Source organism: Natator depressus, chromosome 7, assembly GCF_965152275.1.
Source record: "Natator depressus isolate rNatDep1 chromosome 7, rNatDep2.hap1, whole genome shotgun sequence".
Classification (NCBI taxonomy): Eukaryota; Metazoa; Chordata; order Testudines; family Cheloniidae; genus Natator; species Natator depressus.
In genome coordinates this window covers 294,604-314,843 of record NC_134240.1, presented here as the reverse complement: position 1 = coordinate 314,843, position 20,240 = coordinate 294,604, and the positions used below count along the sequence as shown (strand labels likewise).

At 45.9% G+C, this 20,240-nt stretch overlaps 1 protein-coding gene across 6 annotated transcripts in view; it reads right to left on the bottom strand.

Annotated features, from left to right (window-relative positions):
- Positions 1–1,249: 1,249 nt before the first annotated feature.
- PLXNB1 (plexin B1) overlaps positions 1,250–20,240 on the bottom strand; it is a 193,925-nt gene continuing 174,934 nt past the window's right edge. For 5 of the 6 annotated variants that reach the window (XM_074957248.1, XM_074957247.1, XM_074957242.1 and 2 more), the window contains 7 exons: positions 19,764–19,930; positions 13,352–13,512; positions 7,866–8,013; positions 5,606–5,670; positions 5,424–5,499; positions 4,630–4,704; positions 1,250–3,155 (listed from right to left, as the gene is read on the bottom strand). In XM_074957248.1, the coding sequence (XP_074813349.1) occupies positions 3,051–3,155; positions 4,630–4,704; positions 5,424–5,499; positions 5,606–5,670; positions 7,866–8,013; positions 13,352–13,512; positions 19,764–19,930 (797 nt within the window). In that variant the 3' untranslated portion in view covers positions 1,250–3,050. Of the gene's footprint in view, positions 3,156–3,702; positions 3,911–4,629; positions 4,705–5,423; positions 5,500–5,605; positions 5,671–7,865; positions 8,014–13,351; positions 13,513–19,763; positions 19,931–20,240 lie in introns of those variants that run through there. The other variant, XM_074957246.1, reaches the window with a different exon arrangement.

Genomic DNA, 20,240 nt, shown 5'->3' with positions numbered 1-20,240 from the left:
TGCAAACTGACAGTCACAGGGACGTTAAAAAGTAGGTCCAGGAGACAGCAAGAGGGAGTTGGTATTTGACAGCTTGATGGTGACAGATCGTAGGAGAAATGTATGCTATCATCTTTTCTGTTTTCACTGTGACTAAGCTGAGAATGTCGTATCCTTTTTAGCTTATGAGACAGGTCACTCTGGAGATGTTACTTTATTTTCTTTTGACACCATTTTTGCAGTGTTTTTCAATGACTTCTTTTTGTTAATATTATTGTTATATGGGTAAATCACACGCACGTCCCTGGAGAAACAAGAAATCTTATCTCCAGTACTGAATGGTACCTACACCCCACCTCAGTCCTGGTCAAGGTACGCAGACAAAGATGTACTCTCCTTGACCTGTGTTGCCATCATGTTCTGGCAGGCAAATTCAAAGGGAGAAGCTGATGGATCAAACAGGAGCCAAAAGTTGGCGGGGAGGGGTTGGTGACAGAGACGAACATCTGACTTCAGGTTAATGTAAATCTTGGATAAACAAGAGAATTCCCCTCCTCTCAAATTGACTGATAGGACTTTGTGAGAGCACAGATAAAAGATTTTCCAAAATGTGGGAGAAGCAAAGACACTGCTGGGCCACAAATAGCAGAGGAAAGTCTGTCAGCTCTTGTGTCTGGTTGGAAAAGTTATAAAGACAGATGCCAAAAGAGTTTTGAATCTCATGCTCCCCAACTCCGGGGGGTTTGCTTGGCACTGCACAGATGGCATCATCACTCTTACCCATCCGTCCTCCCTCGCACATTCATTTCACCTGTTAAGTTTTGCCTGAACCTAGGCTTGTAAATTCTCTGGGGCCGGTGCTTTTTTTTAATTGTATGACTGCACAGGGCTCAGCCCAACAAGACTCATCTGGCTGGCGCCTCCAGGTAACACACATAATAGAGACACCATATTTCTTTTCTGGAGTCTAGCCGTCTCCATGTGATCAGCAGTTCCAGACAAAATGAGTGGATTGGCAGTCAAAGTTGCACTCTGTAAATGGTCTGAATGTAGGGGTGGTGTCATTCAGCACTGGAGCTATTCCTGGCTCCACAGGGGGGGGGGACAAGTGAGTAAGAGGAAACCAAAGACACTCCCCATGTGCTCAGTTGGGGAGACATGGCTGGGGGAATGGAGAGAAATCCCTCCCCTTTGAGCCCCAAGGAAGCAAGCATTACCTCAAGCCCTGCTTAAATGCGGAGAGAGGGGAACTCCTTTAGTCCTCTCTGAGAGAATGGAAACAAACTCCGGCCAAGGGTGGGAGGGACTAGGGCAGAGCCTGAGTTTGGTTCCATTCAATTTGGAAAGAGGGAACGCTGCCAGAGGGGCTGGTCAATTTACAGAGCATGGTCGCTGTTTGGTCTCCTCATCCTGGTGCTCATCCACTGGGGCTCCTGGCCACTTGGTTCCTTTGCTCTGCTCTTCTGTGGGCTGTGGAAACAGTTCAGGATTTCCACTAAGATTTTAAGTGTGCAGTAGGTCACTAAACTGGAGCCACACACAGGAGAATTTGAGAAGATATTCAGCTTCAGGGGAGTATTTGGAGTTTCACTTTAGGCAGAGATAAAGGTGAGGAAGGTATATCTGGCTGTGAGATTGAGTCTTGAACTATTTCAGCTTAGTGGGAAATTTGGGGAAAAGCCAATCGTTACTGTGCGACTCCAGATGTTTCTGAAAAAATCAGAAGCCCCTGATCTGCCCAGTGGGGCAAAGACTATGCAGAAGCAGTGTGACACAGGCAGTGCTTAGCCTGGGGAGTTTGTGATGATGATGGTGTCCAAGGAGATGCTCATCCAAGTTAAGTATTGTCTCAGAAAAACAAAATTAACATTCCCCTTACGCATGTAAATACTTGGTAATTTTGAGGGTATTTACAGATCCAGTTCAGAGTACCAAAATGGCTACAAGCCAGAGAAAGGAAATAAGTACAAGGCCTTCACTGTGCTTTCCAAGTGACAGGACAGCATCTGACCACAGAGAACCAGAGGGTCAGACATACATCTAAGTTAGAGGCACTTCAGTAAGTTCACCTTGCCCTCTCCCCAAGCCATGCTAAATTCAGTCCAGTATAGCTCCATAGATGGCAGTGGCATGGTGCCTGCTTATGCTAGGACTAGGTTGAGCCTACTGGGTCAACACGTGGAACTGGTGAGCATGTTAGTCTCATTAGCATGAGTCACAGACAAGCAGTGAGGAAGACTAGAACCCTGGGACCAAGCGACTTTTCTGATCTCCCTCTCAGTCTATTTCTCATCCCTACATTCAGTACTTCTGGGTGCCAGGCACAACCCCTCCAGTGCACTGGTGGTCATGCTGTGGGAGATGCTCCTCAGCTCAGACCATGGAACAGGTGGGCCAAACTGCGGCGTGTTGCTTCTCGGGCTGTATGCTGGAGGAGTACACTCTGGTCCTTAGAGAGGTTACCACGCCTGGGCCAATCCCTAACAGACTACATCAGTCCTAGTGCCCCAGCTAGTTCCATGAGGGCTCAGGAAGCTCACACACTGACTGTCCAGCACTACCATGAGTGCAGTAGCCTGGGCTATTACCATCATAACAGTGGTGGTTATACAATGTTCAGGGCAGCAGGCACAGCACTAGTCTCGCCTGTCCTTAGTACCAAAATGAGGCTAGAGGCTCACAAGAAGCCATGTATGGTCTTTAGCTTTGTTCTGAAGCTCTTGTGTTATCCAGCTCCTTGGCAATATTGTTTGAAACTTGGCACATTCACAACGTGTGGGAAGAAGCTGCCTGGTCTCTCTCTGTCTCACACTGTGGTTTGTAGAAACTCCCATAGTTTAAAGTTCATTTTAAAAAAGGAAAAAAAATCTGTAAAAAAATATTCTCTGAGATGTAAGGACATTTGTACTTTGCATTTTCTTGGCCACCTCCTCTTGTGTCACATGCCAGCTCCCCAGAGCGTCTGGTTCCAAAGGCAGTGGGACAACTTGTGTGAAGCTATGAAGTTCCAGTGAGCAGCACTATTCATCTCTGTTCAGCCACCCAAGAGCATCACAGTCTGTTTGTCTGGGTCACAAATCAGTGACTTTGTTCTCCACAGCAGCTGCAATCTGCTGCAGTCGGTATCCCAACTGCATCTTCTGGGCTGTCGGGTCTTCTTCCAAGGCTGTGATGATCTGCAACAAGACTCAGAGCTCACTGGCAACCTCCCTTGTGAACAGAATACTATTAGCAGCAGATTCCCCTGGCTGAAGGCAAGCCTCAGCTCTGTTGCAGCTATGGGTATTGGGATCCACAGTGACAGTATGTCTCAGAGGGACCCCCTGCAACTTTGCCATCCCAGTGGTAGTCCCCTCTGGGCACCCCTATGTTTTCCTCTGTGCCATCACCCACTCCTCCCCCCCAAACAATGCTCATCCCTTTTTTTATTTTTTTAATAATTTTGTTTACCTACAGAAAACAGTTATCCAAAAACCAAGGGGGGTGCCAAAAGCAAAAATCTTCATTTTAAAACAGCCAATAAAAATGGCTAAGTGACAATAGAGTAGTCACTTGACACATCATTTCCTCTGTTGTATGTAGTGTTACCGTAGCCATGTTGGTCCCAGCATATTAGAGAGACAAGGTGGGTGAGGTAACATCTTTTATTGGACCAATTTCTGATTGGTGAGACACACAAGCTTTCGTACTTAACCTCAAACAGAAGTTGGTCCAATAAAAGATACTACCTCACCCACCTTGTCTCTCTAACATCATTTCCTTAACAATTAGATGCACGGAAATGCATACATCTTACACTGCAAATGTAACAAAGTCATTATTCTCATTAAGTACAAAGAAATGCATGTTTCATTACAGCAAAACAGCCTTAACTCTTCCCCAAAGTAGATAATATTCTTTCATCAGTAATCTCAAATCCCTTCAAAGCCCCCTGAAAAAGAAACAAAAATTAAATATGTAAACATGAAACAGTCTCAAATGTAAGTCCTCATGCATAATTTTCACTGTAAAAATCTATATTGTACACTTTACCTATTAAAATACACATAACAGTATCAAGAAACGGCAATCTCAAATTCTTCTATTGTTAACTGATGTTTAACTGATCATTTCCCTTTTAAGCTATGCCTTAAACTAAAATATTTAGATACCAAAAAAAGCAAAATAACAAAAACACATCAATATTGACAATCCCTGGGTGAGAGTGAAGGCTCTTTTGTTGTGACAAAATATACATTTCTTCCTATTTGATGAGGTCAATTAATCTGACCCAGATTTTTAAATGTGTTTAGGCATTGCTGCACTCAGCACTGCACCACCCGATTTAGGAGTCTAAACCTCATTTTCAAAAGGGATTTAGGCTCTAAGTACCTAAAGCACTTTTGAAAGTGAGATTTGGGCACTTCAGTCAGTTAGGTGTTGCAAAACTGAGTGCAGTATTGCCTATATACCTTTAAAAATATGGGCCTATGTACTATGTGGGCAGTGGAACATTTATGATGTCCTTGACTATTAATTTTTTTGTTCACAAATCCAACAGGAGACAGGACTAGATGAACCTATGAAGGGCAAGCATAAGATAATGACAGGGAGGGATGTGTGTGAAATCGCCCACTGAGGCTGGAGCCAGTAAGCCAGAGCTGCACTCACCTGGTCATAGTACTTGTTGATGTATTTGTAGAGTTCATGCAGAGCCACCACCGAATTGAGTTCACCTGAGTAATTCTATGGTAATATAACAAACATATAATCAGCCAAAAGAACAGGAGTACTTGTGGCACCTTAGAGACTAACAAATTTATTTAAGCATAAGCTTTCGTGGGCTACAGCCCACTTCATCGGATGCATAGAATGGAACATATAGTAAGAAGATATATATATATATATATATATATATATATATACACACACACACACATATATATATATACAGAGAACATGAAAAGGTGGAACATACCAACTGTAAGAGGCTAATTAATTAAGATGAGCTACTATCAGGAGGAGAAAAAAACTTTTGTAGTGATAATCAAGATGGCCCATTTAGACAGTTGACAAGAAGGTGTGAGGATACTTAACATGGGGAAATAGATTCAATATGTGTAATTCATTGCTCCTGCACTCAGAAGCCTTAGCTACATTGGTCTTTTTCCCCCTAAAACTTTCCATTGGTGCTAGCAGTGATGTTGGGGCAAGCACAGACAAGACACCAGCAGCCAGTGTTTTTCAACCACCATGTGGTCTAGACCTCCTGTGAGCCAAGTCATGATGCCATGGTTAAAATGCCTGGCCCCTGCCAGCACTAACACTGGAATTCTGGTGGGAGCAGTGGTGGGATATTCTAGGGGAAAAGACTAATGGAGACCCTGTGTCAGGGAGGCAGACTGCCCACTCTGTGGGACCCAATGGAAAATGCACTGATTTCTGAAATAAGTTGCTTTATTTACCCTTGACAGCTCAGCCAGGGCAGAGTTCATTTCCTGGTCACTGGCGGAGATGGTCTGGCGAATGTCCGCATAGTACCTACGCAATGGGAGCGCATGGGCAATTAATGCGGTATCTGCTCCTCTGCTGCCTCCTCCCCCTGCCAAACAACCCAGCTGTCCCCACCTGCTCACTCAGACTTTACCTTTCTACCATCTGCTTGTAGCGAGGAATGTCCCGGGCATAGAGCAGCTTGTTGATTGGTGAGTCCTTTAAAGGCCAGAAACAGACTGACAGGTTACAGAAACCAAGACCAGGGAAAGGAGATACAAACCCCGGCTTCCCGCAGGGACAGGCAGCCTCTGTCCTTCCCCTGCTCTCATAGAGGTGGGCAGAACCTGCCCCTTCCCTGCAAGATGTGCAGAGAACAGGCAATCCCCTCCTGCAACAGTGGCAGGGAGGCCCTGCCCCAGGCTCTAGGTACCCACAAGGGTCGCCAATTATGCAAACATTTCTCAACATGAGCACAGACTAGGGACCATTCCCTGCCACCTCGAGTGGAGAGTGGGTGCCTGAGACAACAGCCATCACATGGCTGTATCCAATCTATATCTCTTAGTGGGAGGCCCCCAGACAGGTACACTAAGGACCCGGTATTCTATGAAAGCTGGACGCAGTATTATCCTAATGGGCTAGTACCACCTGCCTAACAGAGGGAATGTGCTGTACTAACTAACTGTTAAAGGAACAGTAAGTGATGACCTCAAATGTCAGGCAGGATCGCCTCTGTCCATTAATACAGACTCAGGGATTCCCATCTAGCTTGGTCTCCAACAGGGAAAGGAGACCCTGACATAGTCTAGACTCTAATTATAGTGCTATAGGCCCTAGAGAACACAAAAATTTCTGTCCTGGCTTTCAAGGCTCCTTCCCATCTACCACAACCAGTTTATTCTCATGGCATTTCTCTCTGAATCATTGCAGCCTCAGTGCCCCATTTGTCTGCTTCCTCCTCACTGCCCCACCCATGCATGGAGTGCCCTCCCTGAGTGTCTCACATCCACCTGCAGTCACTGACCCCTCGGTAAAGAGAGACAGAACTTGTTTCCTTTCATCACTCAAAAGAGAGGGTGAGAAACACCATATAGGGCGGAGGCTGGAGATGCCACAAGCCACCAGAGTGATATGGTTCTACCCATGTTTGATATTTAGCCATTCCTGCTTGTTGGCTCATCTCCCCTACACCTCACAGCATTAACCTTGTACAGCAAGCAAATTGCTCCATTGCTTCTAATTTTTTATTACAGCCAGCCACATTTCCATGACATCTACAGGAAATTAAATAAAATTTTCAGCCAGCTAATCAAATTTGAAAGACAAATCAAACAGCCCTTCCTCCCCCATGCTGTGAGTTAGCCTTGTTGTGTAACCTTGTAATGTAGGAACAAAGGAATGGAAGGAGTACCCTAGATCATCGAGTCCAGTCCCCTGCTATCACAGGCGGCCCTGTCATGGAATTCTGTTCACAATCTAAAACTAGTTGGGATGTTTGCCCCCACTATTCCTATTGGGAGACTGCTCCAGAACCTCGCTCCTCTGATGCTTAGAAACCTCTCCCTAATTTCCCACCTAAATTTATTCATGGCCCATTTATGCCCATTTGTTCTGGTGCCAATGTTGTCCTTTAGCTTAACCAGCTCTTCTCCCTCCCTGGTGCTTACCCCCATGAGCATTTATATAGAGCAGGGGTTCTCAAACTGGGGGTCATGACCCCTGAGGGGGTAACAAGGTTATTACGTGGGGGGTTGCAAGCTGTCAGCCTCCACCCCAGACCCTACTTTTCCTCCAGCATTTATAATGGTGTTAAATATATTAAGAAGTGTTTTTAATTTATAAGGGGGGTTGCACTCAGAGGCTTGCTGTGCGAAAGGGATCACCAGTACAAAAGTTTGAGATAGATATAGGGCAACCAGATCCCCTCTCAGCCTTCATTTTGCTAGGCTGAACAAGCCAAGCTCTTTTAGTCTCCTCTCATAAAGTAGGCCCTCCATTTCCCTGATCATCCTAGAAATGTTACTGATGTCATCTATCCCTCCTCCCCAGCCCCACTATTGTCTCAGAACCTGTCTGGCACATCATATCCAAAGCAGTATTTCAACTATCTGGGCAGGCACCTCACACATCCTGGGCACCATTCCAATGTTACATTAACATTCAGGCCAAATGTCTGTCTCACTCATCATTTTGTAGGGACAACACACAATGTGCAAACAGAGTAGCAAAGGGACCTGATCCATCTATCTGAATGGAGTAACAAACACTGTTCTCCCCGACACTGAATCTGCACCTCCCTCAAGCATGCAGACTCTACAGCACTTCAAAACAAGATGCAGCTTGGAGGATACAGTATTCAAAATCTCACCACACTGCACACACTGGCTGCTCCACCCCACTTCCACGCTTACCCGCCCCAGCTTGTGGTCGGCAATAGTACAGGAGTCCATGAAGGTCTGGGCAATGACCAGGAGCACAGCATCTACATTGTCCGACGTCTGCACATCAAACACAAACTGGGGATTTTTGATTATGTTGATCCAGAACCTGAGGGGCAGGCTGCAAAGAGGAGGGATGAGGAGAGGCAGGGATGAGTATCATGCCCTCAAAGGAGGTACTAATGCTGCTTATTGCAAAGCACTTCATCAGCATGGAGTTCCCAATTCAGCTAGAACAGAAAGGTTCCCAAGCCACTGAGAACTGGCCAGAGATTTAATCTCATGGAAGACCCAGCAGCCAGTGCTGTACATTCAGAAAAAGGCACAGATGAGCCTCTCAGAAAGCAGAATCCCTTTTGCTGTGAGAAATTTAACTTTTATCACATCACATTCCCAGAAAAGTCATCCTTTGAGGCCTTTCTCAAACCTAGAGTCTATGGACAGCCACATGCACATTAAAAGGTGCAGGCTGAGATCTGGAGCTGTGAGAGTTAATAAGGCCATTCTGCAAATCAGGAAACCCCATCTTACTGTACTGCTGAGTCACTAATCTCCTCTGTTACAAACACATCTCCAGGTAGATCTAGGGTTGTGGTTCTCCAACTTTCCTAGTGCAGACCACATCTTTACAGAGATACTGTCTCTTGAGCACCTTCCCCATCTCACTCACCACCACTTAATGCCCTTCCTCGCATGCAGTATTCCTGAATTTGTAGCTGTCTTTAGTGCACTAAGTGCTTTGTCCTCTGAAGGAGAAATTACTTACCTGTACAGTAACTTAAGTTCAACATATTTTTGTCCCTATGAGTGCTCCACTGTAAGATGTGGACACGCTTGTGCACTCAATTGGAGATTTTAGTTAGCAGAGTCTGTGCTTGCGCACTACACATCCTTTTGCTCCAGCGCAAGGGTATATAGTTAGGTGCAAACTCACAGCTACTCCAGTTCCTTTTCAACCACAAAGCCCAAAGAGACTCCAAAACAGAGGGGAAGGAGGCTGGAAGCAGAGCACCCAGAAGGACAAAACATCTAGAAGAACTCAAGTTATTGTAGAGGCAAGTAACCTCTTCTTTGAGTATATGTCTCTATGGGTACTCTACTGTAGGAGACTCCAAAACCAGTATCTTAATATGGAGGTGAGTGCGGAGGAAGGGGATCCAGCATAAACCTGAGGCATCACCGAAGGCCATGTGGATCTGGAGGCATAGGTGATATGTATACTTGGAGAACATATTGTGACGAAGTGGGTTTTATTCACCTTGTTATGTTGCATGAGTCTTACTGTCCTATGCTAATACTGTGTGTACCTCAGTTTCCCTGTGTAATGCACCAATGCCTAGGTGGTGGGAATTGAGTGTGTGACTTTTGCTGAGGCCCTCAGGGCAAGTGAGGTTGCCCAGCTGCCTGCATGTAGGCAATCGCCCACGCCCTTCGTAACCTGAGACCCAGGGTGGGGGTTGCGACCAGGTGACACTGCCCGGGAGGCAGGAAAAAGACCAGAGGAGGAGCAACGGGTGGCTTGGAAGCCAGGCAGAAGGATCTAAGGCAATCTGCGGTCGGGCACTAGAAGGGGAGAGTCCAGGCCATCTGGCACAGGGTTCCCCCAAGATGAACTCTGCTGAAAGTCACTAATGTAGTAAGATGAGGCCCTGAAATATAAGGCTTCTATCAGAGGCCCAGTATGAGGACTGAGGCCTGAACTAAAGTAATGGTCAAGACTTTGCTAACATAAAGCAAAGTTAAGCTGTAAGCCAGAGGCAGGCCCTGCTCACAGAAGTTGGCAAGAAGGCGGCTGATAATTGCAATTATACACATACCTAAAAAGTACCAAGTACTAGTAAGATGAACATTTGCCAGGATGGCACCAGAACATTTCGGTATGAACACATTCCACAGAGATAATAAGGAACAGGCTGACCCATCTTAAAGACAGGGTCAAAAGGAGAATATGATGGATAGAGTTGTTTTGTTCGAACCAACATGTACCAGGTGAGAGGTGGCACCCTAACATGCAGAGGGGTTGTACCTCAATATGGCTGGAGTGATGTGTAACTTGTTTGTACCGGTGTATAAGAACGCACCCCTGAGGAGCTGGCTTTGTCTGGCCTAGGGGGCAGTGGAGAGTCCCGCCCCTGACTGAGCCGGTCCATTGTCAGGGGCACATATCCATTGTATGTCCTGTAGAGTCTGCGGGGAACTATTATTGTGTTTCATTTCACAATAAACCTGGCCGGGTGCCTTCGTACCTTATCAGAGTCTGTGGTCATTGGGGATTCTCTCGGAGTCTGCTGTGTCAGCTATCTGTGCAGAGCCGGGGTAGCACACAGAGGGACCACACACGCAGCAGCCAACTGTTATCATCATTGAATACAGCAGAGCACCACACAGGTGACGTCTTATGACAACTGACTTCTGAGCTAACAAGCTTTGTGCGACGCTGTGTTCCTGTTGACCAATAAACCCATCTGCTTTACAACACTGGCTGAGAGTCACGTCTGACTGCGGAGTTGGGGCGCAGGGCCCTCTGGCTTCCCCACCAAGGGGAAGGGTGCGCTGGGAACAGGGATGCTGAATGCTCCAAGGTCAGACTGGGAAGGCTGTAGCCAAGGAGGCTTTTTGTCCTGGAAAGAGTGCCCTGAGGGGAGCACGCTACCCAGAGTCCTGGCTGGCTTCATACTGAGCAGTTCCAGAGCATCAGACCTGTGATTCTGTCACACATGTGGACAGAGGATCATGTGGTGCCCTCCCCATGGCATGCAGATGTCCCTGACAGGAATGTCATTGAGAAGGGCTATCAAGGTGGACTGAGCCCTGATCAAATGACCAGTCATCCTACCAGACTATGATCCACCTCAGAAGCTTCATAGTAAGCTAGCATACATCCAGATACCCACACACAGAGTCTCTAAGTTGAGATCAGCTGGCCTCTCATCCTCTTAGCAAAGGAAGTGAGGAGTCTAGGGGAACCCTGAAAGGCTTAGCTCTGTCAAGGTAAAAGGTGAGTGCTTGCCTTACATCCAGAGTATGGAGACTAACTTTTTCCCTCAAAGAATGAAGCTTTGGGTAAAAAACACTGGAAGTCGAATGTCCTGGTTGATATGAAACTCTGAGGAGATCTTAGGCATGAAGAGAAGAAATGTATCACCATATGTGCAATGTGCCCAGTCATTTGATGGTGTCATCATCAGCCAGGTGGAGAGCTGGTAGCCCACTATCAAAATAAGTCAGTGGGCACTTGTCAAGTATATAAACAGTCTGATGTTTACCACAGCTGCATAGTGGGTCATTAAAAGAAAACCATTTAAAGAGATTGCAGCCAATAACTGGCTGTACAGTTGCCCTGTCCTGTTCGAAACCAGTTCAGTGATGACCAGAGGTGCCTTGGCAGAAGAGAGGATTAAGGCATAGGATCATCTTAACATTGTAGAAGTTAGTGATGGCGGGGGAGTGAGATCAGCAATGAGTTCCCCTAGCTTGCCCACCCTTCTGTCCAACGTGACAGCTACCATAAATGATGTTTAAAAAAAAGGAAGAAGGAGAACCCGGGGAACTACAGACCGGTCAGCCTTACTTCAGTTCCCGGCAAAATCATGGAGCAGGTCCTCAAGGAATCCATTTTGAAGCACCTGAAGGAGAGGAAGGTGATCAGGAACAGTCAGCATGGATTCACCAAGGGAAAGTCATGCCTGGCCAACCTGATTGCCTTCTATGATGAGATAACTGCCTCTGTGGATATGGGGAAAGCAGTGGACGTGATATATCTTGACTTTAGCAAAGCTTTTGATACGGTCTCCCACAGTATTCTTGCCAGCAAGTTAAAAAAGTATGGATTGGATGAATGGACTATAAGGTGGATAGAAAGCTGGCTAGATTGTCGGGCTCTACGGGAAGTGATCAACGGCTCCATGTCTAGTTGGCAGCCGGTATCAAGCAGAGTGCCCCAGGGGTCGGTTTTGTTCAACATCTGTAGCTCACGAAAGCTCATGCTCAAATAAATTGGTTAGTCTCTAAGGTGCCACAAGTACTCCTTATCTTTATTAATGACTTGGATGATGGGATGAATTGCACCCTCAGCAAGTTCACAGATGACACTAAGCTGGTAGATAAGTAGATAGTAGAGAGGTAGATAAGCTGGAAGGTAGGGATAGGGTCCAGAGTGACCTAAACAAATTGGAGGATTGGGCCAAAAGAAATCTGATGAGGTTCAACAAGGACAAGTGCAGAGTCCTGCACTTAGGGCGGAAGAATCCCATGCACCGCTACAGGCTGGGGACCGACTGGCTAAGCAGCAGTTCTGCAGAAAAGGACCTGGGGATTACAAGTGGATGAGAAGCTGGATATGAGTCAGCAGTGTGCCCTTGTTGCCAAAAAGGCCAGTGGCATATTGGGCTGTATTAGTAGGAGCGTTGCCAGCAGATCGAGGAAAGTGATTATTCCCCTCTATTCAGCACTGGTGAGGCCACACCTGGAGTATTGTGTCCAGTTTTTGGCCCCCCCACTATAGAAAGGCTGTGGACAAATTGGAGAGAGTCCAGCGGAGGGCAACGGAAATGATTAGGGTGCTGGGGCACATGACTTACAAGGAGAGGCTGAGGGAACTGGAGTTACTTAGTCTGCAGAAGAGAAGAGTGAGGAGGGATTTGATAGCAGCCTTCAACTCCCTGAAGGGGGGTTCCAAAGAGGATGGAGCTTGGCTGTTCTCAGTAGTGGCAGATGACAGAACAAGAAGCAATGCTCAAGTTGCAGTGGAGGAGGTCTAGGTTGGATAGTAGGAAACACGATTTCACTAGGAGGGTGGTGAAGCACTGGAATGGGTTACCTAGGAGGTGGTGGAATCTCCATCCTTAGAGGTTTTTAAGGCCTGGCTTGACAAAGCCCTGGCTGGGATGATTTAGTTGGTGTTGGTCCTAGTTTGAGCAGGGGGTTGGGCTAGATGACCTCCTGAGGCCTCTTCCAACACTAATATTCTATGATTCTATGATGTTTTGAACAAGAAGCAGAGGAATGAATAGGTAGCCATAGACTCAGAACGGAAGTTCCTTAAAGTGTTGTGAGAGAATTTGATGTGCGCTTGCCACAATCTTTCATTGACAGCATATACCACCAAAGAGCTATGAGAAACAAACTAAGCCTAAAACAACAAAGAAGCTACAGAAGCAGTGGGCACTACTCTAAACTGTCTTGAGACAAAGGCGGTTGAGAAGGAACTGAAGCGGTGGTGAGTTTGCGCCTACCAGTATACGCTCACACCAGAGCACAAGGATGTCTAGTGTCCCCGTGTGGACCTAGAGAGACTGCTAACTAAAATCTCCAGTCGACAGTGCATGGGTGCTCTACTGTTTCTCTCCAATGGAAATAGGAGCTGCCAGCACCATGTGACCACTAGCAAGTACTCCAGGGGCCACAGTTTGGGATTCTCTGCTCTAGGGAAGTGTCAGGCTGCTACTATGACTCCATACCTATTTGTCTTCCAGATATGAATGGTCTCAGGGTCCAGGATTCCATGATGCATTGCTTGATCATCTAACAGGTCAAAGAAATATTTGACAGCCAGAGGCACAGGGCGGCTGGTGCTGAGGATCACCTGGAACAAGTCATCCACAAACTTCTGCAGGGTCCCCTGTGGACAAGCCAAAGATCATGCAAAATGAATAGGAAGAATGTAAACAAATATTTCAGCGCCTTGGTAGGGAAAAGGTTTTCATAGATTCCATGGCCAGAAGCGATCATTGTGATCATCTAGTCTGACCTCCTGTATAACACAGGCCAGAGAACTCCCTCAACGTAATTCCTAGAGCAGATTTTATGGAAAAACATCCAACCAATTTAAAAATTGCCAGTGATGGAGAATCCACTACAAACCTTGGTAAACTGTTCCAATGGTTAATCACCCTCACAGTTAAAAATTTACACTTCAGTCTAGTTTCACCTTTCAGCCATTGGATCATGTTAGACCTTTCTCTGATAGACTGAAGAGACTAAAATTACATATTTGTTCCCCATGTAAGTACTTATAGACTGTAATCAAGACACCTTCTCTTTGTTAAGCCAAATAGACTCAAGGTGCTCAATCTACCACTATAAGGCATGTTTTCTAATTATTTCATCATTTTTGTGGCTCTTCACTGAATCCTCTCCAATTTATCCACATACTTCTTGAATTGTGGCACTAGAACTGGACACAGTATTTCAGCAGCAGTCACACCAGTGACAAATATAGATGTAGAATAACCTCTCTCCTCCTACTCAAAATTCCCTGTTGATGCATCCCAGGATCACATTAACCCTTTTGGCCACACCATCACACTGGGAGCTCAGGTTCAGCTGATTCTCCACCACGATCCACACATCTTTTTCAGAGTCCATGTGTCCCAGGATAGTCCCCCATTTTAGGAGCATGGCTTGCATTCTTCATTCCTTCATGTGTATATTTGCATTTAGCCACATTAAAATGCATGTCGTTTGCTTAAGCTCAGCTTACTAACCAATCCAGATCATTCTGAATCTGTGACCTGTCCTCTTCATTATTTACCACTCCCCAATTTTTTCTGTAACCTGAAAACCTCATCAGTAATGATTTTGTGTTTTCTTCTAGGTCACTGATAAAAATTTTAAATAGCGTAGGGCCAAGAACTGATTCCTGCAGGACCCACTGGAAATACACCTACTCAATGACGATCCCCTATTACAATTGCATTTTGCAGCCTAACAGCTAGCCATCTTTTAATCCATTTAATGTGTGCCATGTTAATTTTATCTTTCTCTAGTTCCCCCGCACCAATCAAAATGTCATGTGGTACCAAGCCTAACACAGTTACCTCTCTCAACTATACTTGTAATCTTGTAAAAAAAAAAAAAAAAAAAAAATCAGATTAGTTTAAAAGGATCTATTTTCCATAAAACCATCTTGACTGGCATTAATTTTACCCTCCTTCAATTCTTTGTTAATCTAATCCTGTATCAGCAGCTCCATTTTCTTCCCTGGGATCAACGTCAGACAGGCAGGCCTATAATTACCTGGGTCATCCCTTTTGCTCTTTTTAAATACTGACATTCTTCCAGTCTTCTGGAGCTTTCCCAGCGTTCCAAGTCTTACTGAAAAAAAATCAACACTACCAGTCCATCAAGCTCCTCAGCCACCTCTTTTAAAATCCTTGGATGCAAGTTATCATTTAAACGTGTAATTTTAATAGCTGTTCTTTAGCATCCTCCTGAGATACTTGTGGAATAGAAAGAGTGTTATCATGTGGTATGACATCTGTTTTCCCCCCCAATATGGAACAGAAGTATTTATTGAACACTGCTGCCTTTTCTGGATTACTATTCATAATTTTACCATTTCCATTTAGTAATACCATTTTTAAATCTTTTAAAACTTTTTGTTCCTAATATACTTTAAAAACTCCTTACTGTTCTTTACTCTTGCTGGACATAGATTTTTCCTTATGTCCCTTTGCTTCCTTTGTCAGCTGTCTACAGGTCCCAGCTTTTGATTTATATTCATTACTATCAATTTCCCCTTTCCTCCATTTGTTATATATTATTGTTTAATTTTTTATAGCTGCCTTCACTTCCGTTCTAAACCTATTCAATTCTTTAACTAGTACAGGCTTCTTCCTTGACTGGGATTGTGGCTTTTTGGGCATCTAGTAAAGTGTTCTTAAGCAATTCCCAACTACTATTCCCATTTTTCTGATTAAATTCTTTCACTCCAATTGATTTGGCTCAATTCTTTCCAGCTCATTGCAGGTCACTTCCTTTCATTCAGAAGTAGCCCTCCCATCAAATCAGAACCAGATTGTATACAAGGGGAATATTAAACTTGATCCTCAAATTGCTGGGGAACCAAAGGAGGTGTCTGAGGGTGGGTAAAGTGAGCGGAACCACAATAGGAAGGAATCAGAGATAGCCCATAACAAAAGTAACCAGCAAGATGGTGCAGTCCACATGCTGAAGGCTGCTCATAGATCAAGCAGAATAAGGAGGGAAAAGGGTCCTTCTTCAGACACAAGAAGGAGTTTTGACACCTATCTGAGGACAGCAATTTCCATACTATGGTCTGAGTAAAATCCAGACTGAACTCAGTAAAGACTATTGTTATTGGGGAAAGGATAAGGGAAGGGAAAAAAAAAAAATCAGAATTCTTTCCTGAGCATGTCTTTATTTCTGTAAGCTAAGAACAAGGAAACACAACCTTCCACAATAGGGTGCATGTGAGGAAGGGTGGGCTTGTGTTTAAGGCACTGGACAGACTCAAGAGATTATTTTCCCAGCCGTGCCACAGAATCCCTGCACAAGATCCCTAGGGAGGTGGCAGAATCTCCTTCCTTGGAAGTTTTTAAGGTCAGGCTTGACAAAGCCCTGGCTGGGATGATTTGATTGGGGATTGGTCCTGCTTTGAGCAGGGGGTTGGACTAGATGACCTCCTGAGGTCCCTTCCAACCCTGATATTCTATGATTCTATGATTTAAGACACTAGTCTCACTGTGTCTCCTGTAGCCAATGATTTTAGTTTATTGTTCATTTATTGTGCGATGTTACAATTAACTAAAAATATATATAATCATTGTATGCCAAATAGATTTAAATTGTAGGATTATAGAAATATAAGATTGATCAGTAGTCAGAAGGGATAATTATGTATTAGGTATCTAAGTAAGTAGGGCTGAAACATAACGCCTACAGGGTGAGGCCTGTGAGATTTGAGTTTAGTCATACTACGCCATAGGCTTAAAGAATGCTTGACATAAATAAGTGACCAAAGAATGACCCTATGCCGCAAGATTACAGGAAAAGAGGTACCAATGGGTGATATTGTGAAAAATTAACAATATGAGTAATTTTTTTGCTTACAACATACCTGGGTAGTCACATTTTTCTAACACATACCCTAACTGCAGGTACACTATGTGCATAAATCCTAATGAGGTATAGTCAGAATCACATTATAAAATAGAGGGTGCCCAGATTAGGAAAATTAAACTCCCTAGAGCAGATGTGGGCAAACTACAGCCCGTGGGCCACATCCGGCCCGCAGGACCATCCTGCCTGGCTCCTCCCCCGCTGTCCCCCCTCCCCTGCAGCCACGCCACCATGCGAGCAGCACTCTGGGCAGCAGGGCTGCGCAATCCTGCAGGGCAGCGCAGAAGCGTATCTGGCTCCAGCCAGGCAGCACGGCTGCCAGACATGCTGCTCTGAGCGGCATGGTAAGGGGGCTGGGGGGTTGGATAAGGGGCAGGGGATCCTGGGGGGTAGTCAGGGGACAAGGGGCAGTTGGATGGTGCGGAGGTTCTTGTGGGGTGGGGAGCGGTGGTCAGGGGATGGGGAACGGGGGACGGACGGACTGGATAAGCATGGGAGTCCTGGGGGGCCTGTTGGGGGCGAGGGTGTGGACAGGCATTGGGGGGGGCAGTCAGGGGACAGGGAGGGGTTGGATAGGGGGAGCGGTCCTGGGGGCAGGGGTGGTTAGGGTCGGGGGGGAGGGGTCAGATGGGTCGGAGGTTCTGAGGGGGGCAGTCAGGGCATGGGAAGTGGGAGGGGGCAGATAGGGGGCAGGGGCCAGGCTGTTTGGGGAGGCACAGCCTTCCCTGCCCGGCCCTCCATACAGTTTTGCAACCCTAATGTGGCCCTCAGGCCAAAAAGTTTGCCCACCCCTGCCCTAGAGGAAACTCCAGCGGGAACCATCCCTCTACTGCTGATTAGCAAGGCAGCCATCAGACCTTAAGAATATCATTAAGAATGCAAGTATGACTATATTTGTAACTTGTGCATAGGTCTGTATAAAATTTCTATATATTTGGTTAATCATAACTTTAACTGTACCTTTAATAAAACTTGTAAAACAGACTAGACCTTATACTTGTAAGTATGTGTATGGTCACTATCCTGGGTCTTTATGTGTTCCTTGAGACTAAATCTGAAGCAAATAGCAGAGGTGACTTTCACTCTGTTGAGCTTGAAACTGTCGACACCAGAGCCGAACCCACGGTAGTGTAATACTGCCTTACAAAATTAACTTTAAATAAAATAGAAGACTACACTCAATTCCCATCTGTGAAGAACGGTCACTTATCTTCTATGAGAGGCTGTTGTCTGCATGGATCCCATTGTAGGTACACATGTGTCCCATGAATGGGAGATCAGAATATTTGATCAGGAGTGTCCGTTCGACTGTGCCTGCACCATGCGTGTCCTTGTGCCCCCGCTCCCCACCCAAGGGCATAAAGGGCAGAGCAGCTACTACAACCATCACTCAGTTCTGTCACTAATTCAGAACGGCAGGGAAAGAGGCTCGCAAAAAGCAGGGCTGGAGGGTGGGCATGAGATCCGGGATGATGATGTGTCAAAGCAGTAAGGTAAGTAACTGTTTTCAGTTCAAGTACACGTCCATGTGGATCTCTTCCTAGGTGACTGATGAGCAGTGGCCCATCTGGAAGGTGACACTGAGGAGTCCAAACCTGCACTGACTGAACCGTGACACTGACGTTACCTAACAAATCTGGCATCTCATCTTGCCCCAGGTCAAGAGCATAGCGGTTAACAGCAGTACGGGGCTGACTCCACATAGCTGCCTTGCCAGGTTCAGATAGCTGAAGAAGGCAGAGGAGGCAGCCTGTGCTCTACTGGAATGAGCTCTGATGTTTGAAGGGAGAAGGGTAGCAGCCATGTGATAGCAGATTGAAATACACTGGGTAATCTACAGAGGTATTCTCTGGGAGATGGCAACAACAAGACAAGGAGTCTGTCTGAAGGGCTTTGTCCTTCCCTGATAATAGAACAAGGCTTGTGAAACATCCCCGGTGCGAAGTTAGTTTGACCCCTGGAGAGGAATGGGGATTGGGAAATAAAGCAGGAGATCTGACAACTTTAGGAAAAAACTGGGAATGACGTCTGACCACCACCTTCCCTCTCTGGAATGCTGAGTAAGAGGGTCAGCCATGATCAATGCAAGTTCACTGACCCGTTTGGCTGATGTGATGGTGAACAAAAAGGCGGTCCTGCGAGTAAGGTGCTATAAAGAGAGGCTCAAAGGGGGCTCCATGGAACTTGTAAGGACAATATTAAGATCCCAGGTCAGAGGGGGTTCTCTGACTGGGGGATAAGCAAGTAGAAATCTAGATACTGTGGGATACAGGAAAAAACCGAACATGACTACATGGGTGAGGAGTATGCTGAGATTGCTGCAAGATGGACTTTGATGGAGCTGAACAAGCATCCAGAATGTTTCAAAAATGCAGAATATAAATCGAGGATTTTAGGTACCGAGGCTTTCAATGGGTCATGGTTGTGTTGGGCTGCCCAAAATTAAAAATCCTTTCCATTTAGAGGAGTAAGTCTTCCTCATGGAGAACTTTCTTCTTTGCAGTAGGATATCTTGTAGCGCAATCTCTGTCAGTAGCACTCGGACAGCCTGAATACTGGCTGGTTGATACAATGATTTGTTATCTGGATGAAGTGTCTGACCTTGGTTTTGTGATATTAGGGTAACAATGGAGCTCTATAGAGCTCCACTCATGGTTGGTAATGGGCTGTCTGTAAATCAGGGCTTTGGAGCGGAGCCTGGAGCTGGAGCGCGGAGCAGCTCCAGAGCAGTGAAGCGGCAGGTTCTTGCCTGGAGCTGGAGCAGAGCCAGAGCACAACTCCCTTACCATGTGTAACTCAGATATTATGGTGCTGGAGTTACAGGGAAACCAACAAATAAATACATCAGTAATCTGGGCAGCAAAGAATTATTTCCTCATGTGCACTGCTGCACGGCTGGCAAAGCACACCCTGGGGCTTGAGGGTTTAGCACCAAGCCTTGGCCATTGGGGAAGGAAGTATCCTAGGCATGACCCAGTTTAGCTAATCCAACACTATGTTCTTTCCTACCTTCATAGAGAGGAGACGTGTCAAATAAATTTCAGGAATGGCCTTGGCTCGCTCCCGATCCCGTAAGCTTCCTCGCCTGTGTTTGGGGAGCTCTGGCTCTTCAGTTGGTTTTACTAGGTGCCAAAGTTTTATTCCACCCTCATCTGCATCTTCCAGCATCGGCGTTTCTGAAACATAAATACTACTGAAATCTCTAGGCTCCCCTCAGAGACTGGCCACGTTGCTTAGAGCCACTTGCCGCCCCAAGATTTCCCTGCACTAAGGGAACATGCAGCAAGATAGGGATGATGCCCAGGCCCTAGGTTTATTAACTGGTGGGCTTATTAGCTATGGATTGCACCCAGCCCCTGTGGTTAGCAACTAGAAGGTTCCAGCTCAAGCTGGACTCTCCTTGCTGGCCCTGATTCCTTGTTTTTAGGGGCCTCTGGCTCCCAGACACTTACAGAAGCCCCTGGTGCTGACAGTTTGGCTATCCTG